A 25,867-nucleotide genomic window follows, 5' to 3' on the forward strand; every position below is an offset into this window, starting at 1 on the left:
CCGGGCCGGGGGAGCCGCGGCCGCTCCCTGCAGCCCGGCTAGACCCCCGGCAGCACTAGATGGGGCTGGCGCGCCCGCAGGGCAGAGCCTGCCGGTGACGGCGGCAGAGCCCCAGTCTCCGCCCGACTCTATGGTGGCCGCCGCCCCTGAGCGCGCCCCCGGCCCGGAGCTGCCAAGCCCCACGTGCGGCGCTAGATCCCCCGGGGCAGCCCGGCTCGCTCCCCCGCCGCCCGGGCCGGGCCGCTCCGCGAGCCATGGGCGCGGCGCAGGAGGCCCAGGCCTGCCTCGCCTTCTACCAGGGGCTCGGGCGGAGCGAGCCGCTGCAGGACCTGAGCCGGGCCGTGCTCGCCTTCCTGGAGAAGCTGGAGCAGTTCGCAGGGTGAGTGGCGGGCGCCCGCTCCGGGCCCCCCGCCCCGGCTGCAGGGGGCCCGCTCCTGGGGGGGGGGGACCGGGACCCGGGGGGGGGTGGTTAGCCCCCTTCTGCCGTGGGGGGTCCATTGCAGAGCATCTCCCCCGCAGCGTGCTGGCGCTCCAGGCAGGGGGCCGGGGGCAGAAGCCGGGACGGGGCGTGCGCCCCTTGCCGGCGGTCCCTGGCGCCAGGGCTCTGCCCCGCTCCGCGCCCGGGCGCCCTGCCCGCTTCCTTCCGTGCCCCCCAGCGCTCGGGCTTCTGCCCAGGTTGCACAGCGAAGGGGGTGGCGGGGGAGGGTCTCTCCTATCGCCTGGCACTGGCCTGTGACAGTTTGGCCCCAGGTGACTGGTTCACGGCCGCGTAAAGAGACACTCCATTGAAACTGTGGTAAGAAGCTGGGGTGTTACCTGCTTTGCTAGCACAGCAACGTGGGCGAGCCCGCCTTGACATCCAGCTCGTTGTCCCCTTTGATGGCCGCGGGGACCGGGAATGGGTCTCACTTGGGTTTAGAGTCGCTCTGTCAGGTTGCATTGCCCCCGCGGTTGGGGCTGCACAGGGAGCGGGCGTCTGTCTCCTTGAGAAAAACTGATTTCTGTGGATTGTTTGCATGGTGGGAAAGTTTCTAGCAGGTTTAACTCCGGGGCCAAATGTAACTTCCCTTTAAGGATCAAAAGTGTTTGTTCTGTAACCATTCTTCAGGATTAATTGTTTGTATTACTGTCCTGTCTAGATAGTCTAGGCAGGGCCCTGAACCCCACTTTTGCTAGGCGCTGTACAAACACAGAACAGAAAAACAGTCCCTGCCTCGAGGAGCTGCCAGTTCAACACTTCTCCTTGTTTTAGTTGCTGGGTAAATGTGGGTTAAATACGTGCGTTCCTGAAAGCGAGGGCCTGGCTAGAGCTGAGCAGTGCAGGTGGGTGTTGTGCAAGGCTTAGTACAAAGTTCACTTCTCTTCTGAGCTACAGCACGGGCTATTCCGGACTCTCTGCCGCTGCGTTTCAGTCCTGAGCCTCAGCATCCCCGGCGTTTCCAGTCCTGGCCCCTTCTCACCACGACTGCCAGCAGACCCCTGTACTGACTTGCCGTGCCACAGCCTCTCATTTTGACCCGCAGCCCCCTTGTCTCCTCACTGCACAGACTTCCTGTCCCTGAGTGTGTGATGTGAAGTCAGTCAGTAGTTAGTCTGAAACCAAAATCATTTCACTTGCTGTTTTAATCAGACCTCTACTCAGGCCAGCTCTTCAGAGGTATAAAAACTACATGCACTAACCCGCTGTGTGACAGCTGAGAGAGAGAGAGAGTTGGAAATGACAGAAATGCAAGGACTGAAAACAAGTAAAAGGATAATCAGTGTGCAGGCAACTAAAGGGGACATGTGGATGTCTTGGCTAAACTAGTTCTGTAGGGAAGGAGGGTAACTCAATCAGTTTTATTCCTCTTTCACTTTCCCTCTCTCCCACCTCCAACTAAGCATTGTTATCCCTGAGTCTGACTGGAAAGTGAGAGCGAGCCAGCAGCACCCCGCTAAAGTCCTGTGTTTGGGCTATAGCCAGCGCCTTATGCAAAACAAAACGATGCTAGTTTTCAGCCTGCAACTACTCATTTCCACTGTTGCACCTTATTCTGGTTCAGATATTGATCTGCAAAAACAACAAGGAGTCCGGTGGCACCTTAAAGACTACCTGATTTATTTGGGCATAAGCTTTCGTGGGTAAAAAATCCACTTCTTCAGATTTGCCCAAATAAATCTGTTAGTCTTTAAGGTGCCACCGGACTCCTTGTTGTTTTTGTGGATACAGACGAACACGGCCACCCCCTGATACTTGAGATATTGATCTGTTTCTAATGTAGACTCCCATCCTGCAAGTGGGTCCACAGATTCCTGCCAAAATCAGCCTTGCTATATGTACATGTCTGTGGATCCAAGCCCAGGATAAGGGGATCCTTTATGAGGAGAGTCATTCTCCTCTTCCCCTGATGGGGTTCCTTGCTGTGTTCACGCTGGAGATGTGGCTTGGTTTATATATTTATATCTGTGGTTATATGGGGGGCTTTGGTTGATTTTTTGCTTTACAAGACTGGTGCTATAAAGCAGAATGAAATTTAACTGATTCTCTTCTATTCAGTGATATTGGGCCCTGATCATTTCCCAGCACTGTATTTGGGCCCAATGACACAGGGCCAGTCTGATCTTATTCTACCTCTCCTCTTCTGTTTCTTATCTAGAGATTTTGCAGAATTATTTTATTTTTACCAACCTTGGCCCCAGCCTCTGTATACGTGTTAGCATCTTTTAAAGCAAATGGTGGAACATCAGATGGTTTTGGTGAGGAAACAAGTAAAGAACCTATAAAGCACTAGTCACTTATGAAAATCTAGACCAATGCATTTAAATGAATAAACGTAATTTAAACATGCGCGCTATACATACTATTGGGGTGGGTGCTAAGCAAAAGCCAGGCATATAAAACACTGTAGTTTTCCCTGTCCCGCTCCATGACCATACTGACCATAACTGCAGTCAGAACTCTTCCCCTCTCTCAGCTGGAGGTGTTTGGAGCAAGTCAGCATTGACATGACAATCCTGGGTTTCATTTTGCCAGGGGTTCTGTGAAGAGGTGTAAAGATAAAAATCTGGAGGAGGCACTTCTGCTCTTTCAGGAGATGAGCAAGGGATTACGGGAGCTAGAGGATGCTGACATGCTTCCCCTAGTGCGCTGCGTGCTTGCTTTCCAGATGGAGACGACCAGCAGTTCCAGCTCCTTCCATAAACTCGAGCAGGTAAATCATGTTAGACAGTGGCTGCTCCATTCATCTGGGTGGGTAGGGGGTCAGGCTGCAAAGTTATGCCACAGTTTGCTCTACAGCGGTCACTTCCCTTGTTTGCAGGGGCGTCTGCAAAATAATAAACGCAGGGCCTCTACAGCACCTGTTCTCGGTGACTCGGCAGGTGTGGCTACACTGCAGTTAGACACCCCGGGGCTAGCCCATGCCAGCTGACTCAGGCTGGGCTGCGGGGCTGTTGAATTGCAGTGTAGAAGTTGAGGCTTAGGCTGTAGCCTGAGCTCTGGGACTCTCCTACCTTGCAGGATCCTAGAGCCTGGACTCTAGCCCAAATGTGTACACCACAATTAAACAGCCCCTTAGCCTAAGCCCCTGAGCCAGAGTCAGCTGTCATGGGATAGCCCTGGATTTTTAACTGGAGTATAGACGTATCTGTATAGTCAGGGATGCTCACAAGAGCATTAGGTAGACAGGTGTTATGATCCCCATTTTACAGATGAGGAAACGGAACTATAGCAACGGTAAGTGACTTACCCAAGGTCCCACAGCAAGTCAGAGCTAGGAATTAGACGGCTGGGCTCCTGCCACGCGGAACTGAGACTGGTACCTGCCTGGGCCATTCACTTATGGGGTGATCTTGTGCCTCAGTCTACACGAAGAACCTTACTGCAAACTAGATGTTGAATCTTAACTGAGTTTCCCTGGGAATAAAGGTTACAGCTTGTGCCTTCCCTCTGGGAAAACCAAGAATAAAAACAGAGGCTTGTCCCTTTGCTTAGCTACCTACACTTGACTTTTGTATCAGGGCTCTAGCAACATAGATCCCATTGGCTCATGGACACCCTCTTCCCATTCACAACTGCCCAGGCCACCCCATCTTCCCATTCACCACTGTGCAGACTACCCCGCCTTTCATTTGCAATCAAAGAACATTCTGTGGCAACTCCTACAGCCATTGCTATGTGGAAAATGAATATTAGGGAAAGTATTTCATTTGTTTTTAACTTAGTAATGTAATTTAACCACAGGTGATTGGGGCTCAGTGCCTTGATTACTGGGTGAAATTCTCTGACCTGTGTTACGTAAGAGCTTAGACTAGATAACCATTGTGATGCATTTCTGGCTTACAAAATCTGTGAGTTTAGCAGCTAAACATAAGGAGGAGAGCCAGCAAGTGCGGAAATCACTGTTCTGTCCGGTCTCTCTTTCATTATAGAGACAAGGTGGGAGAAGTAATATCTTTTACTGGACCCACTTCTGATGGTGAAAGAGAAAGCTTTTGAGCTACACAGAGCTCTTCTTCAGCTCTTTCATTATGAAAGAATAAAATACATATAATAAAAGGCAGAACAGAGGTTATGGCTACATGGCCCTGTAGTCTGGAGAGGCAAATTACAGTGCGCATCGAAGCGCGATGCTGTAACTGCCCCCTATGGATGCTGCGGACACAGACTAAAAGGTACCTAGTTCGCATTAACATAGTCCTCTTTGAAAGACTTCGGAGTGTGCCCTGCAATGTGACTATCCATAGTCCAAACTGCAGGGCTGTATAGACAAGCCCAAGGAGGGGCCTGAACTAAAATCCCAGAGCCCAGTGCTCCTGAGCTCTGGGGAAGTTTAGAGCTGGAGCCAAATGTTGTAACTTGTGCCCTTGACTGAAAATAAACACTAAAGCTGATTTTAGCTATTTAACAAAAAGCCTGCTGACATTGGACAGACTTTTAGCTTTAACTTTCCATATCTGGCACAGTGCTTGACAACATAAACGCATTTATCAAATGGATTCTTTTCCTGAAATCCCTACCTTTTCTTGTTGTGCATTTTTAGTCTTTCACAGCTGGTTTTATTCACGCATCATTTACTCAAGAGGTCACACTGGTCTCTTTGGCAAAGGTCTGTTTATGATGTGTCTAAATCCTAAGTCTGGGTTCAATAGCATATTATCGACCCAATTGCGAGCGCACAGAGTATGTCTACACTGCAGCTGGGAGCCAGCCCAGTTCACAGACTTGCACTAGCTAGGTCACTAAAAACATCAGGGTGGATGTTGTGGCTCTGCTGGACACTCGGGATAGCCACCTGGTCTCAGGTCCAGGGCGTTCGGTGGCCTGGAGAACCCAAACGGCCGCCAGAGCCACAACATCCTCACTGCTATTTTTAGCATGCTCACGCCAGCTGAGCTAGCGTGAGTCCGTCTACCTAGGCTGGGAGGCTCTCTGCCAACTGCAGTGTAGACAGACGCATATTGGTCTGGGTATTTGTACACAATCCTGGAACACCTGGATCATTCGAGGTTTCCTTCCCCCCCCAGATTGTTACGAAGTTGTCAGAAAGTAAAGAATCCCTGGTTGCTGAGGAAGTGAATAAGTTAATGAGCAGCCTGACCGAGTACAAACAGGTGAGAGGAACTCAGTTCTCTTTAGAGCAGCACAGAAGACAAAGGGAGGCCCTGATCCCACATCAGGATCCATCAGCTTGGACCCCTAGGCCTGTGCAGAGTCCTGTTGACGTTAGAGGGTCTGAGCAAGCATTGCAGGATTGGGGCCTTAGTGCACAGGGCAGCATTGGATCCGGGGATGGCGATGTGGCAGGAAAGGCCCAGTTCAGGCTGCTTAACACCCTTGTATTTACTCCCATAGTATTTCAAAGCTCACATCTACCCCTGTACAATGAGACAGTGTTAGGACATTCCCCGTTACCTGGCCTGGAGGTTCTTTTTGTTCCCTGTCCCAGCGTTGCGGGTTCACGAGATCTTTGTGTGTAAATAAAAACAGGCTTCTGTACATTCAGCCTCCTGGTCTTCCGGCTGACAGCGTTTCAGCCCAGTGCTGGGTTGGTGGCCCCCCTATGTAGTGAACTGAAACATGGCAAGTCTTTGTGCTTTGTACCACCCCAAAGAGAACTTGGCAGGAAGAAGAGGTGGATTCAAAAGGAGGAAGCTGTTTACAGACAATAGTCAGTGTGGGGGGAGAAAGCAGAGAGTCTGTCACAGTTCAGGGAGTTGGCTGAAGTGTGTTAGTTTGTTCCCTTAGGGGTGAGTATGTCAGCTCTACTCCTGCAGAACACCCAGCCGCACTGGCCTGGGACCCTGGAGACAAACGGAGGGTCTCAGCCCTGCCCTGCTGATCTTGCTGGGCTGCCCTGGGTGGGGGAAAACTGCATGCCGTGGTTTGGGAGGAAGGCTTGATTCTAAGCTCAGCTGGCAGATGCTTTGCTCGGGAACTCAGGTTCTAATTGCCCCTCAGACCTCTCCTAGCACACACTGCGTCCCTCGAGCTGCAATTCTGCACCAGCTGTCTCTCCATGAGTGTTAAACGTTCCTGCGCTTCCTTCTCCCTGCAGGTGCTGTCTCCGGGAGACCTCCAGACAGGTCAGTCTCAAAGACTCCCCCTGCCCCTTTGAAAGCTGTGACACTAACCCGCAGAACCACGTGCATGCAAATATGCACGACGGAGGCCTCTGTGATTAATAAGAAACTGAGTTCAGACCATCCTGACGCTCATCATGAGCTGAGCTACCGATTCATGGTGCCAGCCTCAGACAAGTCCCTGACTCTCTTGTCTGCTACTCAGTCTGACTGGGGAATGAGATGAGCAGAAGTGTCACCGATGTCCTGGCCTTCTCCCACTGAGATCAGTGGCAACAGATGTGGGCCCAAAAGCCCGGTGCTGTCTGTGGGCTGAGCTTTTCTGGGCAAATCCCCAGCAAGATCTGGGCATGAAGACATGCACTCTGTGCAGCCTTCTGAAAGTCACGGCACTTCCATGCCTCAGTTTCCCCACACATAAAATAGGGAGAATTATACTCACCTCCCTCCCCAGGGTGGGGGGAATGAATTAACTAACACACAGTTGACGATGAAAAGTGGTATAAGTACTAGGAATCACCAGCTCCAGATAACCATCCAAGAATAGAGAGATTAGAGCCTTCATTTGCTTTGGCCTTTCCCTGTCTCTTTTCATGAGTTAACAATACCAGCAGGGGAAGAGTCATCTCTGAATCTCCACGCATGAGAGTTAGCAGGGATAGTCACCCCTGCAGGGAGGGATTCAACTCAAATGTACGGCCTCAAAGCTTGGGACCCAAACCAGCTGGCAGGGAGAAGGGGATTCCCCAGCCCTGCATAAAAGCATGGGTGTCTGGATCAGTTTGTTTGATCATAACTCGCTGCAGGGTGCACATAGATGCTGCTGGCCACCTTCTGAGGTGTTTAACCCAGCATCTCGGGCTGCAGTGCCTGGCATCCGATGCCCTGTGCGCCTCTCTCTCCCCTGTCCACAGTTTGCATGTTCATAGAGGACAGCAGCCTAGGCCGACACCACTGGAGACTCAGCCTAGCCCCACTGCTGCTGCGTGTAGCTGCCACGTTGAATTTGGTGCTGCAAGACCCAACGGCAAGGAGCGAGGAGTGGAGCTACATCACAGTCAAGGTAAGATCCACATTGCTTGGGGGTTATAGTCTCCTCTGGATGCCTGTAACATGCTGTAACTCCCACTAGCATTAGGGGAAGAGAGGCATGAATTGAAGGGGTTAAAAAACCCAAACATTCATTGGAATTTGGCATCTTCCCCCCTGTAAGACAGCAGGACTTAGGGGTTGGAAGAAAAAAGTTCCCCTCTATGTTGGGGGAGGCGCATTGTCGAACTGTTAAGAAAAAGATCTAGCAGGTGACAGAGGGTTGCGCTTTGCCCTTTTACTTCCACAGACCTGCCTGCAACTTTTCCAGGCGATGCCAAAGGAAGTGTCGCCTCTGGTGTGGAGCGAAGCCGAGAACAGTGGAATCCTGCAGAGCATTTTGGGATCTCTGCTGCAAGTCGTCATGGGGCAGGTGATTATAGTCCGGGCAGCTGCCCAACTGTGGCACAGATGAGACAGCAGCTAAGCTGCTGCAGAGAGCTTGAGCCCACGTGAAGCCAGGCCAGCCTGGATCCGAGAGGAGAAGTTGTTCCCTGTTAGAAAAATAAGGATAATGTTCAAAGCACTTTCCAAACGTTATCTAATTTCACCTCTTAGGACTCCTACCAGGGAGGCAAGTTTTTATTAGCTCCACTTTATGGTTTCCTTGGGGAAACTGAGGCAGAAAACACAAGGCCAATGTTTTCAAATATAGGCACCTACACAAAAGTTGCCTGATACGGAGAGGTGCTGAGTATCCACAGCTCCCGTGGAGGGGGAACAACAACTGCACTAAAGTGAAGCCATGGTAGAATGCAGTGATAGTGCCATGCTAGGTGACAGCTGCTGGTAATGGGTGGCTCCACCCCATACAGCTGGAGACATTCACATGTACATGTGACATACGTGTTTCAGCGTGTACACTGCAGCGTAAGTGTGAACGCAGCAGAGCGGGGGGGAGTTGTGATGAGAGGGATCCAGTCCACCCTATGTGCTGCAAAAGTGCAGCACGCCCCCCCGTGGCTTTATAAATGCCTTTTGTTTGCAGGGAGAGCAGTAAGTGGTGTTTAAAGGACTTTGTAAAGACAAGCTTTTTAAAAATGTGAGTTTCCTTTTCCTTGGTGACTTCAGACAGCTAACAAGGACGCCCGCCTGCTGGCCGGCACTGCCGTGAGCATGCTGGTGAACACTGCTGCTGAGCCAGAGAGAGGGGCCAGAGCCGTGCTGACCCTTTTCCAGCTAGTCGACCAAGGTGCGTGCGTGATCTTTAGTAACGATCCTTGTTAGCGCTTGATCTCACGGTGCTTTCCAAAGGTGGGGAAGCGACTTGCCCAAGCGGACAGAGTCAGTGGCTGAACTAGGAACAGATCTCAGTTCCCTAGAGGCCTGCTCTGCCTTCCTAGGTGAAGGAATGGGAGGAAGTCTCCAGCAAAGCCTAGATATGGGGCTCTCAGTCCATGAGGAAAGGTGGCACAGTAGGTTATGGGCCTGGACCGTTGATTTCTGCAGATTGAGCCCCTCCCACGCTGGAGCAGGCAGCGTACACTGAGTTTGGCAGGCTCCGCCACACAGTTGAGCAGGACTGGGAGAGTCTGCTCAGGGAAGGCCCTGTGTTGCAGGGGCCATATTTCTGAGCTGTCTGCCCATGCTCTGCCTGGCTCTGGCCCCCCATGCTACGATTAATACTAATGGGTGTGAAGGACTAAAGTTAACCTGAGAAACATAAGGCTGATTTGCAGTTTGAAAGTCCGTGTCTGAATAAGTCTTTGCTCTGTCCTAACTTGGTGATTTTCTCCTAGAGCCAGGAGATCTGAGATTTGGGGAACTGAAGGTGGAGACGTCTGTCCTGTGTTCAGATGGCTTAGAGAGACTGGTGCTTACGAGGGGTTTATTAACTTGCTGCAAGAAGGAGATCCTGAGCTGCCGGCTGGACAATTTCCCACCCCAGGTAGGAGAGCTCTAAGTTAGAACGAGCGTTCTGTTTGGGGAATGCAGAGGACAAACAGACTGGGTTTTGGGTGAAGGGTTTAGAAAAGCCTTCACCTGTTGCCGAGTGTTGGCTCAGCAAGTATTTGGGGTGACTTTAGATACTGGGGAGGGGGAGAGTGCTAATTCATTGCTGAGCAAGCCCGTTCCATTTACTTGGCTCAAACTGCCCCAGCAGTTGGCAAAGGCCTTACACTTGCGCCAGGCGCTGTGTTTAAATGTCGTCGTTGCCAGGAGGTCTTTGTTTCCCTGATCAGTATGGATAGATCTGTTTCCCCGGGACAATCTTGGAAGTCAAGCTGTGCTGTGAATAACCCCTTCGGTAGCGGATATAGGCATGAACGCACCACAGGTGGTCATCAAGAGCAGAAGAACGCTAGAAGTCTGTTAGCAGCACCATGACCGTTGCTGGTTCACCTGCTGTGGCCAGGGCCTTAGCTGGTTGGAGGGGGAACAGTCTATGTAGTTAGTCAACCCGCTGCTGCCATATCAGCTGTAAGAAGGCAAAGTTCAGTGGCTCAAGAGCCAAAGAGTAAAACTGCAGGTGAACAGACTGGTGTTCCTTGGTGTCATGGCAAAGAGTTTTGCTGGAGGAGTCCAAGAGCCCCGCTAGGGGGCATGTGGGGAAACCTCCATGGATTTCAGTAGAGACTGCGCTGCTAAAGGCTGTCTGACTCAGCGTATTTACATCGTGCCCATTGCTGCAGCGGCTCAGCCTAGCTCTGCTGTTGGCAGCTTCCTCGCTTGAGATCCCCACAGCTCCCCAGCTGCCGGAGGGGGCAAGGGGACCCCTGCAGCTCCCCACCACCCCACAGCTGCCCAGCCCCTTCCCATTTTGTCATGGATATTTTTAGGAAAAGTCAGGGACGGGTCACGGGCTTCCATGACTTTTTTCTTTATTGCCCGAGACCCGTCCGTGACTTTTACTAAAAATATCCATGACAAAATCTGAGCCTTAATTATGCCCTAGTAGGGCCTCTTTGAAGTTCTGGTGCCTAGTAATCTCTCCTATCAATCAGCAAGGAAAGCCCAACACCACAAATAGTGTTACAGTAGTAGCTCATTGCTTAACGCTGGTGTGTGCCCTGCAGGCTTGTCTCTTGCTGGACGTGCTGTTTCCAGCTGTCTGGGCTGTGAGCGAAGAGCAGAAGGATTATCATTACTACCGTTTCCAAGGTAATAAAGATCTGCACCTCCCGCCCGCCCCATTATACCCCAAGAGGGTTTTAAAGGTTTGCCACCCTCCTGCCACACTGCAGCAGGAACCTCCAAACCCCCGTAGCTTTCAGACATGCTGTATGGGAAGGGGAAGCGTGACTCAGCTGCCTGCAGATATCTAGGGCACCTTTGCAGGGGGTGGGGGAACCCCCAGCGTGATCTTTCCCTCAATTCTGAAATTAAAGCCCAATTGAATCCAGCCTGGGCCCCTCAGTAGCATCTTGCTGTACCGCACACCGCTTGCCTTAATCTTGCCTTGAGCCCCTGCTGCATAAGGTAGGTTAAAACAGAGAAATCTCAGGGGAAATGGTGTTGAGAGACGCAGGCGTTTGCCCAATAGCTGGTTGCCCACTCCAACTAGGAAGAGCTGTGGGAGATTTTGCTGTTTTGTCTGCTGGAAAAGCTCCGTACTAGTCTGTTCTGTGCTTTCAGTTTTTTCCCTCTGGCTGCAACGTATCCTGGAGTGTCTGCCCGAGATCTGGAAAGTCAAGGAGAGCCGCATGCTGGCTGAGAACTCTGAACTGCTCCACAGACTGAGCCAGTTCATCTGGAACAATGCAGAAAGCCCGGTAAGGCACCCAGCCGGGATGGGGGGCACGTAGCTCCTACAGGCTACGCCCTCTTTCAGGGCAGCCAGAAAATATCCAGAAATCTTCTCTTCTTCCCAGTCTTTCACTTGAAGAAAAGTGCACAGTACAGCCTGGTCGGATTTTAGTCTGTCTACACTCTGCCCTTCTAGCTCATTTCACGCTCGCTGGGAGCGGAATACGCTGCATAGTAACATAGGCAGGATTGCTAAGATATGGCTGATCTTGCATGATAGGGCTGGGCGCATTGGCATGGCCTTTTCCTCCTGGCTGACGCGACGTTCTGTCCGTGCTGGCGCTTTGCGAGGAGAGCCCCTCTGCCTCGCAGCTCGGCAGAGCCAGACTCCAATAGCCATGCTCCCACTGAGCAGTCCCGTACTCAGCAAGCTGTCTCATCAGTTTCAGAAAGACAGCTTTCCATTGGCAAATGCCATTAAGGAGCCCTAACGGGGAGACCGTGGGGCCTATTTTACCAAGCCCCATCAGGCTGCTGTGTTGTGTCCCCTGCCCCCATTGCTGGTGGCAAAACTGGGACTGCTTAATGTTGGTTATCACTTACCACAGAACAGGCAATCCCTAGTAACAGATAAAGGAGGGCGGAGGAGGTTATAAAGCCCCTCTAACCATTTCCGGCAGTGAGACATGATGGACAATCTCTTAGTTTGCGTATCTTTTCTGGTTGTTCAGGTGGAAGGGGCGTCAGAGTTCATACATAGCTCCTTTCAACATCTCCTGGAGATCTACCGCCTGGAGTGCCATCACTTCGAGGACCTGGAGAGACCCGTCTATGAACAGTTCCTGCAGAGAATTATGGCAATGCCCTGGCAGGTCAAAGCCAGATATTTCCCCCTGTGTGCCATTCTCCCCTACGTGGGCACAGAAAAAGTAAGGAAATCTGGTGGGGACATGCAGTGTCCAAGACACTTAACGCATGGGTGGGATGAACGAGTGCTGCCCACAGAGGGACAGGTATTGTGTGTGCCCGGCCCAGCTAAGAGAGGAACGGAGGGTGTGATGCAGATGCCAAAACATCCCACAAAGGGCTAGATGAAAACCGGACACACCAGAAATTGTACTGGTCTGCGAGTCCTCGGTTACTGCTTTAAGAAAGGAGGGGCACATTGGTACACCCTGTGGGTTGAGGATCTGCAGAGAGAGCTTGTGGTCTCACTAGAGAAGGGGACAGAATATTTTGCTATGTTACAGAGTAACAGCCGTGTTAGTCTGTATTCACAAAAAGAAAAGGAGTACTTGTGGCACCTTAGAGACTAACCAATTTATTTGAGCATAAGCTTTCGTGAGCTACAGCTCACTTCATCGGATGCATACTGTGGAAAGCGTAGAAGATCTTTTATACACACAAAGCATGAAAAAATACCTCCCCCACCCCACTCTCCTGCTGGCAATAGCTTATCTTTTTCATGCTTTGTGTGTATAAAAGATCTTCTACACTTTCCACTTTCCGATATTTTGCTATGATTGTCTTTGGGTTACTGGGGGGTCTTCTATTTTGAACCCAGTATTGCTGTTGGGGTGTTCCCACTCTCTCTGACCTGGTAATGAGGAGCCCCAGGTTAGCTCTTTAGCTGTTGCACAGAGAAGAGCCAGCTCATGAGAGAGGACAGACACAATACAGCAAATGCAATAGGTGGCTTGGGAAAATTGGGAATGGAACATGTAGCCTTTTACCACTGGGTCACTGATTTGAATCCAGCCTTAGTCAGAAGCACTGATCGCTGTGGTATCTCAGCATTGCTTAGTGCCACAGGTGACCAGAAATTACCACCTGTGTTGGGATCCGCCCCTCCTTGGTGGGGAAGGCTGCTCTTCCTCCACGGTCATAATATAGCCTTTGTTTTAGCTACTAATAAGATGAGCAAGGCTTGTGCATGTGTTTCCTTGGTGCATTAGGAGAGTTCAGGGGCTGCCTAAAGCAAACAAGGACTGTAAAGTTATTTGGGGCTTTCTAGTGTCAAAGTTTGACTCAGACTCACAATTTATCAGACCACTCTGTTTTATTAGCAAAGCTGCTCTGCTAATACATTTAGAAGTGAGCCCCCCGAGTGGGGCTTGTCTTTTAATTTATACGGTTTTTTGGAGAACAAGTTACAGAGAAGTTACAGACAAAAGAAGAAAAAGATTTTAGTCACCACCCTTCGAGATCCCTGAGACCAGTCACGTATCTTCAATTACCTGCCACCCTTAACAATCTCCTTTAACGGCTTCCAGTTAACTAATTGCCCTTCACACCTTCCATTCTGATGCCTGCTTCTTAGATGTGCTGGCTCTATCTTAATTGCTTCTCCATTCAAAAGCTAACTGTGCCTCAGATACTTTGTAACATGTTTTGGCATGCCCTCTCATATACAATGTATCCAGCATGTCCCCTTATACAACCTTATACTTATACAATGTTATACTTCCACACTAGGTTCTGGATACCTACAAGGATCTTCCCCAGCACCTTCTGAACTGCCTTGCCACTAACCACCTGTGCCCAGCTGCATCAGACGTGTATAAAACCATTTTGCAACAGCAGCGCAAGCACTGGATGAAGGGAGAGGAACATGCCACGGAGGAGCAGCTGGCTCAGAAGTGGGCACTGCCCTGGCTGCCCACCCTGGCCAGTGCTTTGACCTCACCCATCTCCTTCCTTCAGAGCAACGCTTCCAACTACCTTCTCGTCTGGACTTTGCGGCTCTTCCCCGCCTCTTACGCTTTGCTTGCTGAGAGCTGCAGTGGTGGGGACTCTGCCCACCTTCGGGCGTGGGTCGCCCTGTTGAGCGGCCGCAAGATCATCACCGGGGCCTTGCCTCTCGATGGGGAGACGTTGGAAAGGCTCTGCTGGTGCTTGCACTCCAGGGAGGAGAGCATTCGCCTGGCAGCACTGGGTCTCCTATGTTGCAGCCCCAGGACCAACCAGGCCTTGTCAGAGGTGGAGGTGCGTCTACTGAAGGAGTTCTTGCCACTGAACCTGAACTGCGACTCGTCCTCTTTCCGGCAGCTGCTTCAGGCTGCCGTGAAGAAGGCTCTGGTCAGGCTGAGGGACAGCGCTCTCTCTCAGCTGCGCAGCAAGATGCCGAGCAAAGCTACCGAGCGCTCCGCCAACGCGGCTCCAGAAGGAGCTCTTGCACAAGCAGTAGGTGAGTGAGCCGTTCCCGACATCTGACTCCAAGCCTTTGGGCTCCCATCGCTGCTTAACTTTTCATCTCTTCTCACCTCAGCGGCCTCCAGGATTAGGTTTTTCACACACAAAGCCCAGCACTACCCTTTTGTGCCCACTTGAGCGGGGATGCACGTAGGGAGCTCTCGTTGGTCGTGCAACCGGGCCTGGACAGTGGGGTGGGGCAACTTGGACCTTTAATGGAAGTTTTATTCTGTTTTCTGGCCCCAGGCCTTGTGATTCCACAGCTATCTGCCAGGACTGCTCTCTTCCGAGCTCTAGTCCTGCTACCACTGAGCCAGCCAGCGGGCATGTAATGCAGCAATACCAACTCTTGTGATTTGATCATGAATTTCACAATCTTTGGTGTTTTTTCTTAAAGCCTCAGCTCCTGGAGTCATGTGACTGTGAGACTCAGCTTTTATTTGTTTTTTTCTAGCCTTCCTGGTTGTGAGGAAAAGCTGGGAAATGTGATCCCATAAAGGCTCAGAAAGCAGATGGCAAATAAATTGATTGGGGGGGGGGGGATTATAATCATTTTGTTAAAGACTCATAAGTTTGGGGGGGGGCTTGACACCTGATGTTAGAATGTTTGGGGCTGGCAGTACAGGTAACGAGGCTGGGCCAACATCAGCGGGTCCAGCATTTGGGTTCAGTTGGGATAAACACCATGAACTCTGGATGCTTCTCCACATTTCAGGAGTCTGAAAAATTGGAAAGCTTACAGAGGAGAGGCAGTGAGGCCTAGTGGGTTAATCCCGGGACTTGAGATACCTCGGTTTTATTCTTGGTTCTGCCATGGGTCTGATGGGCAAGTCACTCGATTGCTTTGTGCCTCAATTTCCCCATCTGTAAAAATAGGGAGAACAATACTGACCTTCCTGTGTAACTCATTTTGAGAAATGCCATGTAAGAGAGAGATGTTGGTCGTATTGCAACAGCCTGGGGCGATAGGACATTTTGGCATTCCTGGCCCAAAACCAAGCTGTGTCTGAACATGTCAGCATGTCCAGAAATAAAGTTTCTTTTTACAAGTGGTCTAGGTGGGGAAGGGGGGTACTTTCTCTGAACATAGCAAAACAGAGTGTGAACAAACGTGAAACTCACGAGTGGGTTTTCCGTTACCCAGGCTGAGCAAAGGCTCACTGTGAAGAGCGAAAAGTAGATTTTCACATAAAAATATCCTCCCTGGAGTTAATCTGAAGTAGATGAACTGGCTAATGCATAAGTCAGTGCTTTCTGTGGGACGGAAATCAAAGCCACCAGCTGTGTGTCACAGGGCTGGCACAGCTGACAGCTTTGCCTTTCGCCGCAGTGGCAGGGGGCCTGTGCTTTTGGAGCAGGCGGATCCAAGTCCTAGTCCTTCCGTTGTCATGAAGTGCCAGTTGACCATTAGCTGCTGGGAAGCCCCTCGGTAGCCATGCACTTTCCCACCTTAGAGTCAGTCTAGTGTGACTGGAGCCGGTGCGCGCTCATGCTCCAAAGGGCTCGCCCCACCCTCCCTCTGTGCATTGCTCACAAGTAACCCAGAGGTGCTTTTTCCCCCCCATGCAGATTTTGTGGAGTGGCTGCTGCAGTTAAGCATTTCCTTTCTGACCCCAGGGTCAAATTACCAGAGGAAGAAGACTGCCCTGCTGCTCCTGGCAGCGGTGCTGGAGACCTGCACCGACACCTGGAGCCCCGCCAGGAAGAAGGGACAGCCTCCACGTGGGTAACAGCAGGCCACCCCTGAACAGAATGAGCTCTGAGTAGATGCCTCAACCCGTCTGCTTCTGACCCCCGTCAGCAGGGTGTCCACATTTAAATGCCCCCATGGAACGACCTCTCCAGGCCATGTGAGGTCGCAGTGATTGGGGGGGGGGGGGGGGCGGTATCAAATCCAGAAAAATATCCTGCAGCGTTTTACAAACAACCTCCCTCCCTCTACATGCTTTGGCCCTCAACTCCGTGGGCTGCTGATGAGCAGCTGGGAGTCTAGGCCCCTGGAGGGGTGGGGTGGGAAGAAAAAAAAAAAAAATCCGGAACCTCTGACACTATATGAGGAACGTTGGGGACTCTGCATTGACCTGTCCTATGATTAGGGCCCTCCCAAGTTCACGGTCTAAGGATTTTAAAAATCATAAATTCCATGATTTCAGCTATTTAAATCTAAAATTTCACAGTGCTGTAATTGTTGGGGTCCTGACCCGAAAAGGAGTTGGTGGGGCGGGGGGGTTGCAAAGTTATTGTGTGTGTGGGGGGGGGAATTTTCCGATACTGCTACCCCTACTTCTGCGCTGCTGCTGACAGAGGCGCTGCCTTCCGAGCTGGAGAGCGGCGCCTGCTGGCGGAGAACCCAGCTCTGAAGGCAGAGCCAGCGCAGGAGTCAGGATGGCCTGGTATGGTCTTGCCACCCTTCCTTCTGGGCTGCTGCCTTCAGAGCTGGGCCCTCAGTCAGCAGCAGCCACCGCTCTCCGACCGCCCAGCTCTGAAGGCGGCAGCACAGAAGTAAGGGTGGCAATGCCACAACGCCCCTAAAATAATCTTGCAAACCCCCCCCCAGCAACTCCCTTTAGGGTCAGGACCCCCAATTTGAGAAACACTGGTCTCCCCTGTGAAATCTGTATAGTATAGGATAAAAGCTCACAAAAGACCAGATTTCATGGCCGTGAATTTGGTAGGACCCTACCTATGATAAGCTCGCATGTGTGTGAGATGACACAAGGACTCAGTGGAATCAAATCTTTACCCACCCAAGGGCTCATTTGATAGAAACTGGTTTGCAGCCCCCAGCCCAGTTAACTTTAACTTATACTTTCAGTACTGACAGTGTCTTGTTGCAGCAGAACCTGCATTGGGTACTCCGCTATCCCTCATTCCCTAGCACAGGGGAGCCTTTGAGACTGGGGACAAAGATTGGGGGTGCTGCTGTAGCTGCATGACTCCGTACAGGATAAAAAGCCCTTCTTTCCCAGCACTGACAGCAGAAAATAAACCAGAGTCGTTATGAATGAGCAAGACCTGTTTTCCCTGCTGTTTGCCACCACCCTCTCGATTGCATTCAGCCCTGACCACACTTACTGCCTACATCTCACCGTCCTGCCTTTCTGTCACCACAGAGAACATGGCAGCATTGTTGAGCTGGGCCAGGCGGAAGAGCTGCTGGGACTTTTTCTCTAGAAGCAACTTGTTGGCACTGCTGAGCTGCTTGCAGGACAGTACAAATGAGGTAAGCAGCCCCCGTCCCCAACATTGCCACAGCTCTGTGTTGCGGCCAGCCGGAATTGGTAACAGAAGCCGCAGGAGGGGCCTGTTTAACTGAACAGAAGCAGGGGACCCTATCAAGATTGGGCAGGGATGGCGTTGGGGACACTGTCCCCCTCAGTAAAGGGCCAGATCTGGCTGCCAGCTTTCCTTGCACATGCTGCTGCTGGGAGCCAGTGTTCTTCTGCTCGGTCAGAACACCCAGTAGCCTCCCACCACCACATCAGGGCAGAATAGCCAAGTAACAACGGGTGCCCCTTTGCTTCCAGGCTTAGAGGCCTGAATGGGTTCTAGTGGCTCTGGATTCCCGAGGGTCCTGCTCCCCATAGCCTCTCTGCTTCCTCACCTGTGTCCTGACCTAACCTTCCCCTCACTTCACCCCCTCCTCTCTTGGCAGGTCCGAGAGCTGGCCTCAGAGCTGCTCATCCGCTACTTCCCGCCGGCTTTCCCAGAACCCATTGCTGTGGCTCTGTTTGAGCGTGCCCAGGAGGCCGTGAGCAGCCCCCGAGTGCAGGAGGCAGAAGCAGGAGCGGTGTTGATGAAAACCATCCTCCAGAAGTACTGACTGGCTTGTCTCTCTCCTTTATTCTAGAAAGGACTTAGACAGGGGACATGTGGGAAGGAGACCAGGAGAACTGGTAGTATGTACATAATCCTGTCTGGCCACACACACGGCTCACCAGGACTTGCTTAGCTGACTCCTGATTCCAAGAAGTTTGATACCACTTACATAGCACTCGAATGTCTTTCCAGTTTCTCTGATCTCAGACTCTGACAAGGCACCAACATCCACCCGCTTGTGTAATCCTCTGCCTCTGTGGTCTCAGAGGACAGATCCTCACGCCAGATATTGTCTGAAGTGTGTTTTCCCACCTGGAACAGAACTACTTGATATTGCTCTCTCAGCACTTCAGCAGACCCCGCTCTCCCTGCCCCAATAGATTTCTCCTGTGTCCTTTTGGAACAGAACGGACATCTGCCTTAGAATTAAGGATGTAGGATTAAAAAAAAAACCAAGGAGCTATGAAGCGAGAATATTAATATTTCTTACTAGTCAGAGGGGTTATTTATAATTCACCTCAGCAGAACTGGAGGCCAGACAGCAGCAGCCTGTGATCTGAAGTCACCTTACCAAGTTTGAAGGCGATGGTGCTTTGTAGTGTTAGGACACAAGGCCTCCCGCCCTCAGCAGTGAGGACTGTCACTGTGCTGTTTAGGTGAGAGCTCCTCTGAGGTTGGTCAGTGGTGTTAGCATCTGCCTCCTCCTCCAGGTCAGACAGCAGCACCGTGAAGAGACTATTCCCAGAGGGAAAAGCAGCACCAGTTCTGCAACACCGAGGCCTGTGCTTCGCTCGGTATCTTCTCAGCATGTTGCAAGCTCACTACGCCATGGCTCGCCAAGACCTGCTGCAGGCAGCGAGCGCTAACCCCATGCATGGTGCGTCCCTGGGCATCGGGGGGAAGGAGACATCCGAGTTCCCATGCCCCTTCTCTCCCCTGCAGTCCTCTCACGTGATGGCTGTGTGTCATGTGATGGACCAGGTCTGTGAGTCAGCAAATCATGCGGCCAGTAACTGGCCTGAGCACAGCACAACTAACTCCACTCCCATATACGACAAAGATATTCCCTGTGGCCTTGGGCAAGTCACTTCACCTCTCTGCCCATGTCCACAGCTGGGCTTGGGGCAGCCCTAGCTACATCCCAGAGGCCTAGGGATGATTGGCCAGCGGTTTGAGAAGTACGCTGGAGATGAAACATGCGATGTACTTATGGGCTGGGACAAAGGGGTCTAGCTTGCTGTGGATTGGAGAACTGAGGTGTTGGCTACTTGTCTGTGGCACTCTTTGCAGCTGCTCTGGCTAAATTTCCAAGCGGCTGTTGACCTTTTCCTGGGCCTTAGATCCCCCTCAGCACAGTATTCTTTCCCTTCTTGTCCCGCACGTTAGTAAACTGCTCCCGTCTGAGTTATGTATCTTCTGTTTCTGGAATGCCATGGCCCTGGAAAGGGATCTTGACTTTGTACCTGGCCTTCTGTCAGTACGGTGCGGATATCTAGGGACAGTGGTTCTTTGCCACAGGCTGCCTCTAGCTCTCACTGACTGTAGTGACCCTGCTCGTTCAGGGGATTGTATGAGAACATGCAAGTGTCCGGCCCTGTGATAACTGGAGTGTTATCTGTGTAGGAGTGATGGCGGCGCTGCGGAGGTGCCTGCTGGAGGTACCGGAGGGGGCAGTCTCCATGCTGAAGGGAGAGCACGTGAAGAGCTGGCAGGAGCTCCTCAGCCGTTTGGTGGCCTTGCTGGGAGACATCAGCACCTTCCTCCTGGGGGTGCTCCAGAGTAGGCAGGGGCCCAACGCCAACCAGGCAGGTGAGGAAGGGTTGGCAGTGTGTAAAGCCGATAGCCAGCCCAGCTCACGGTGTCACGCCCTTTCAACTACGCCTGCCTCCATCATATGCCTTAAATTGTGGATTGCAGAGAGCTGGCTGGGCACAGGTGGTCTCATTTCCAGCTGCCTCTGCAGCCCTCCAGGTTCTTTCCAAAGAGCTGACTGGAGGTCTGTGAGAACCACCTGCTTCCTCTTGTTTCCACCTAGCTGCCTCTGACAGAGGCTGCTGCTCCATAAGAGGAGGAAAGGGCCGGGAGTGGCCAAGGAGAGGAGGGATGCCCGGGGAAGGATGACACAAGGCAGGGTGCCCAGCAAGAGAAGGGGTCAGGCAGCCAGACAGAATGGCTAGGGCAGCAAGGGTTAAGGCTACCAAGTGACAGTGGAGAAGGGGCCCAGGTGGCAGAGAAGAATGAGCAGGAGGAGAGAAGAGCAGACCCAGAGGTTGGGGAAAAGTGAAATAAAGGACAGAAGGAGACCTCAATTGACTTTAAGAAGGAACTTGGCCCTTTAAAGACAACAACCTGAATACACAACTGCGGTTATGTCAGGGATGTCGTACAGTCACAATGGGAAAGTAGGGAGGGTCCACAGGATCATGGTTTTGGGGGGAGGGGGTTCACACCGCAACCTCTCTTTAGCTACTTGCCACACTATGGAAGTTTCACACCCACCCACCCCAGAAGATCATGGATTTGATCCTTCTCTCAGTCTAAAGCAAGACCTCAGGTGACCATCTACCTTCGTACAGCCATTTCCCTTCTCCTTTCCTCTGGATTTCATATCCATAGCAGGCTCTGCTTTACTTCCCCATGCATTGTTACCTACGCGATGGCTAAAATAAATCTGCTTTCTGCTTGTATTTTTGCAGCTGCCGCTCCTTCATTTGCAGACATGATAAATGCTATTGGCTCCCTTATCATGCTGGGGAAAGGCCTGGAGCAGCAGGATGGGGAGGACTCCATCCTGCTGTCCGAGGAGCACAACCTTATCCTGACCTGCTGCTGGGTCTCAGTGAAGGTAAGGAGCTTCCGTGAGCGGCCGGTAGAGTTCCGTCACCAAGAGGCTTGGGACAGAGACGGCAGCCAGGACAGGGGACACCTTTGGTTTGGGAAGCAGGGGAAGTACACAAGATGCATGTTCCTCTCCTGCAGCTTCTCCGTCACTCTAGCTGAGAAGTGCACTGGGTGAACTGGGTCCTCTGCCAAAGAAAACCCAGGAAACTAAGATGGGTTTTTTTAAAAAGGATTCCCTTTACAGCTTGCCCTAGCCCCAGTGCTGAAGTTCCACCTTTTCACACTCAGGGCAAACAGAAAGGGCCCATTTCCCTGGCCTCAGTCTGATTTCCTTGTCAGATAAAGAACAGGCCTAAACTCCTTTACCCCCAGGTTAAACACAAGCCAAGACAAACTCCCGGTTGGTGTGGACAGATACGACTCACCTTGTTTCCTCACTGTGGCTCGCTGGTAGTTACTGTCTCAAAGGCATTGCTGACTCCTTCTTTTAAATAGTTGACTGGTTTCCTGGGGACGTAATGGGCTCCAGCTGCTTCAGGTCCTGCCCCACCCCTTTGCACCACGCCCTGAGTCTTCCTGACTCAGCTCCTGTACTGCTAATCCCAGGCACCAGCTGGGGAATGGGTCCCTCCCTAGATAGTCTGGCAATAGGATGGCTTTTTTAATGAGGACAGTTCCTCCAAGCATGTCCTGCTGTTGGCTAATAAGATACAGCCCTATGGAGCCTTTGTACCAACATGCCAGCTGTCTGTTTGGTGTGTCTGTGTAATTCTCTAGAATCTCTGGCCCAGATCCAGTCTCTGTTTGAGCACCTAACTCCCATTGACTTCATTGAAAGGTGGGAGCCTAAATACCTCTGATGATCAAGGCCTAGATGAAGATACTTAAACGACTGATAACTCTGCTGCTGAGTCATATTGTCACAGGAAACACACGGCAGGACAGAAGCTCTTGGCTACAGCAGTACAGGCCCTGTTACAGGAGAATTTTGCTCTTAGTGATGATTTGACTCTGTGGATCAGCCAATTCCTACCCTGCTCACTGAGGGTTTTGAGTGCCAGGCTCAGCTAGGGAATTATTTCTATCACTGACTTGCATGTTTGGAAAGGCAGGATAGAGTTTTGCACCTTTCTGCGTTACCCTTGGCTGCCAGACCAGTAAAGAATTAATAATTTTATTAAGATCTTAAAATAAAAAGAAAATGGTACAGAGTTGAAGCATAGAAGTTTGTGGTTCTCAGGGAATAAGGTACAGATTATCAAGGGGTGCGAAGTTTGGTTTAGGATTGGATGGCGTAAGGAATACATAATCTGCAATATCCCCGACTGGGGGTAAAGGGTAACGGGTCAAAGTACAGACATTGAGATATGGGGGTATGTTGTTCATATAATGGCTATGTTCAGGTGTGGCATATAATGAGTGGATACAGTGATGAGGATGGATTTACCCCCTCATTTGAGGAGATTTAATGTTCAGTGAGTTTATGGTTCCAGTTCATATGGTCCAATGGAAAAAGTCTCTCAGTCCCTTTCTCGTAGTTGATGCACGATGTCGTTCCAGCTCACACCTCCTGGTACTGTCGGTGGCCGGTGATGTATTCGATGTAGCTGTCCCTGGACCGTTGTAAACAGCTTGAGGGAGTGTTAATTAGAGCCATGTTTCTTAGCCACCTTGCTCTTCTCCTTCAAGGCCCTCCTGAACATACAGTTCTGTTAGCACCTTCTGTTACCTGTCCTCTCCTGCTTTCTTGTGCCACACCTCAGCGTTACAAAATCAGAGGGTTTTGTTCTAGCCATCCCCCCCTCCTTTGTCTGTACATTGTTTAACTCAACTTCTCAGGGCAGGGACCTGGGCTTCTTACATTAGTCTGCAAAGCACTATTTTTAGCTATTGCCCTTTAGCAATAATAAAAGACAACCTGATTGATTTGCCTTGGCGTTAAAATGCCTCCCAGAACTTGCAGGGTCCTTGCACAATAGAGACTTGCTGCTCTCTGCCTCTCTGGTTTGGTTTGATTCCTGGGTACTCGCAAACATTGGTGATCAAGGAGATGGGATAATCAGGGACCTGATCTTGCTCCCACTGAAGTCAGTGGGAGTTTTTACCATTTCAGTGGCAGCAGGATCAATCCTGGCTCAGATCGATCCTTGCAGGAGACTGCATAGGTATAAATTCCCCACCTTACTGAAGCATTGACTGGGGTGGGGTAAGGGGAGGGCAAAGCAAAATACAGCTCGAGGGGGCTCTTCAGTTTGTGCAAGTAGAAACCGGGCTGAGGCATGTCTGCCGCTCGCCCTGTGCTCTCAGCTTTTTAAAGCACCCTGGAGCATAATGATGCTCTTAACCAGCAATGCACCAAATCCCTCACTAGCGCCAAGGAGAGGCCATGTCGATTCAGCGAGGTTGCCTAATTTGCTTTGTTTCTTTGGCCCCCTCAGGAAATAGGGCTGCTCTTGGGAGGCCTAGTGGAGAAGATTCTCCCCCTGGTACCCCCGACGGGGCCTGAGCCGCTCCTGCCACTCGCTGTGTTCAAGATGGCGGCTAGAGTGTTTCAGGAAGTGCTGCTGAAGTGTCGGCACTGGGTAAGAACAGCGTCCGGCCCGGATAGGCTGTACCACACCCTCCGTCCCGTCTCAGGCCTGAGTGGGGGGTGGGGCGCTCCCACCCTTCTGAATGGCCCAGGGCTCATGTCACTGTGGGGCTTACAGCAGTGCAAAACAAAGCTCCAGCTGGCCCATAACTCAGCAAATGTTTTCCCTCCTGAGTGTGGGTCCTCACCAGTCCTTCCCCCGTAACCCTTACAAGGGCCAACTCCTGGCCAAGAACACAGCAGGGCTCTATTTGGAGCCAGTCATTACTGCTTTGGACAGTGGCAATGACCACAGAACAGCGTCCAATATCCCATCTCTTCTTCCTGCCCTACCTTCCTTGTGTCCCAGCAGTGAACCTGGATCCCTTTGCGTGGACGCAGCTAGTTATGTCACTGTTTCTTGGATAGCGCTATGGGCTCTGTCACTCAGCCTCTGGGCTACACATCCCATGATGCAGTGCAGGGACTAGACCCACACAATGCAGCAAACCTCGACACTCAGCCTTCCACAAAATTCTGTTTGAAATGGGTGGTATCCCCAGTGGGGATAATGTGTCATGTGAGACAGGCGAGTGGCTCGACTGTCCCCTTTGAACCCACACAGTGGCGAGCAGAGGTTCGTAATTAGCTTCACCCACAAAATCCACTTCTCTGCTCCATAAAATTCCTCCACGTTAATGTTCTATCGTGTAGGCCAGCGGCTTTGGCTTAAGCATAGGACTACGATTTCTAATCCTGGCTCTGACACTTAACTTCTGCAGCTTTGACCAAGTCATTACATTTATCTGCTTCTGCTTCCCCATCTGTGAAAAGAGGTGAATGTCTCCCTCATGGGGCTTGATTGGATAGCAGATGGAAAGCCCTTTGAACCTGCAGAGCCCTGAGTATTCTTCTGTCCTAGGGAGCAGTTGAAGGATGCAGCATGGGATTCACCAAATTCTGCACTGCTTTGCTGAACCATCCTCATGCAGAACTGCAAGCAGTGCCAAGAACAATGCTGGCACAGGTATTGCAACCACTTCTTGCTCTAGGCACCATGGGGAGATGGTCTTTCAGTTAAAGGTAACTGTGACTTATATTACAGAGGTACCCAAAGACCTCAGTCAGGATCAGGGCCCCAGTACGCGTTCAAACACAGGAAAACTCAGCCCCCTTCTGTAACAGACGAAAGACCATTGCTGTATTCCCCCAAAATCCCTTGCTGAGGCCTTGTACACCCCAAAGGTCTGAGCATCCCTTCCACTCCACTGAACCCTTCTTCCCGAACCAGCCTATAGCTAATGAGGACTAAGCAGAACGCCCTTTGGGTCCTGCTCTCCCCTCGGCTGTTAAGTCCACGTGTACCAGCCCTGTATCACTCACTTATTACAGAACAAACATGGGTGTTGGATGTTTGCCCGCGGGGTGAGCACAGGCCTGGGAGCTCGGCGCTCCTAAACTGCAATCCAGTCTGAACACTGCAAGGTGTAATCTCTCAGTCACTTACAGTTTCCTGTGCTGGTTTTGTTTCTCAGGGTTTAGAATTGTTAAGTGGCCCCAGGAGCAGCTCCATTACCCGCAGGGCAGCTGGCTTCCCCATGCTCTTCCTGTGTATCGTCGGTGGGGAGGATCCCTCCAAGGGGCGCCCTCTGCTAGCATATTGCATCCAGACTTTACTGGCCTTGGCCAACACGCCTCTCCCACAGAACTGGGACCAGACACTGGACCTCCCTCAGGTAAGAGGCGTGAGCTGAACTGCTCGGTGCTCAGGCATCAGTGGATGATACTCAGCAGAAGAGACCTACCTCTCGCCTATGTTGGTTAGCCAGGCAGGCTGCCTCCTGAATCCCAGGCAGTGGTGCTGCTGAGCGAGGACCCTGCCCTCCAAACGGGGCTGGGGTCACCGTGCAGCCTGCAGCACCATCTCTCAGATGAGACAAACCACGCAAGCAAACCACTTGTGCCCACTCCAGGCGTCCTGCTGGTTTTCACTAGAGTAGAGCTGTTCACCGCAGCGTCACATCGACTTACCTTCCCTGGCCGATCCAGCTGAGGCAGACGGCTTTCCGTTTGCTTCCCCGAACTACTGCCTAGTGTTTGCTGTGTCCC

General features: G+C 51.6%; 1 protein-coding gene across 5 annotated transcripts in view; it reads left to right on the forward strand.

Moving 5' to 3' along the window:
* The first annotated feature begins 163 nt into the window (after positions 1 to 163).
* The window catches only part of LOC144275874 (tRNA (32-2'-O)-methyltransferase regulator THADA-like), a 38,248-nt gene continuing 12,544 nt past the window's right edge, over positions 164 to 25,867 (forward strand). For 2 of the 5 annotated variants that reach the window (XM_077835466.1, XM_077835470.1), the window contains exons 1-21: positions 164 to 379; positions 3,014 to 3,191; positions 5,506 to 5,592; positions 6,537 to 6,564; positions 7,476 to 7,624; positions 7,901 to 8,023; positions 8,722 to 8,842; positions 9,390 to 9,538; positions 10,668 to 10,752; positions 11,227 to 11,363; positions 12,069 to 12,266; positions 13,813 to 14,524; positions 16,099 to 16,251; positions 17,643 to 17,752; positions 18,185 to 18,345; positions 19,059 to 19,225; positions 19,972 to 20,157; positions 21,045 to 21,193; positions 23,628 to 23,771; positions 24,681 to 24,785; positions 25,294 to 25,494. In XM_077835466.1, the coding sequence (XP_077691592.1) occupies positions 255 to 379; positions 3,014 to 3,191; positions 5,506 to 5,592; positions 6,537 to 6,564; positions 7,476 to 7,624; positions 7,901 to 8,023; positions 8,722 to 8,842; positions 9,390 to 9,538; positions 10,668 to 10,752; positions 11,227 to 11,363; positions 12,069 to 12,266; positions 13,813 to 14,524; positions 16,099 to 16,251; positions 17,643 to 17,752; positions 18,185 to 18,345; positions 19,059 to 19,225; positions 19,972 to 20,157; positions 21,045 to 21,193; positions 23,628 to 23,771; positions 24,681 to 24,785; positions 25,294 to 25,494 (3,468 nt within the window). In that variant the 5' untranslated portion in view covers positions 164 to 254. The remainder of the gene's footprint in view (positions 380 to 3,013; positions 3,192 to 5,505; positions 5,593 to 6,536; positions 6,565 to 7,475; positions 7,625 to 7,900; positions 8,024 to 8,721; positions 8,843 to 9,389; positions 9,539 to 10,667; positions 10,753 to 11,226; positions 11,364 to 12,068; positions 12,267 to 13,812; positions 14,525 to 16,098; positions 16,252 to 17,642; positions 17,753 to 18,184; positions 18,346 to 19,058; positions 19,226 to 19,971; positions 20,158 to 21,044; positions 21,194 to 23,627; positions 23,772 to 24,680; positions 24,786 to 25,293; positions 25,495 to 25,867) is intronic. The other 3 variants (XM_077835468.1, XM_077835467.1, XM_077835469.1) reach the window with 3 other exon arrangements.

This window comes from Eretmochelys imbricata, chromosome 15, assembly GCF_965152235.1.
Source record: "Eretmochelys imbricata isolate rEreImb1 chromosome 15, rEreImb1.hap1, whole genome shotgun sequence".
Classification (NCBI taxonomy): Eukaryota; Metazoa; Chordata; order Testudines; family Cheloniidae; genus Eretmochelys; species Eretmochelys imbricata.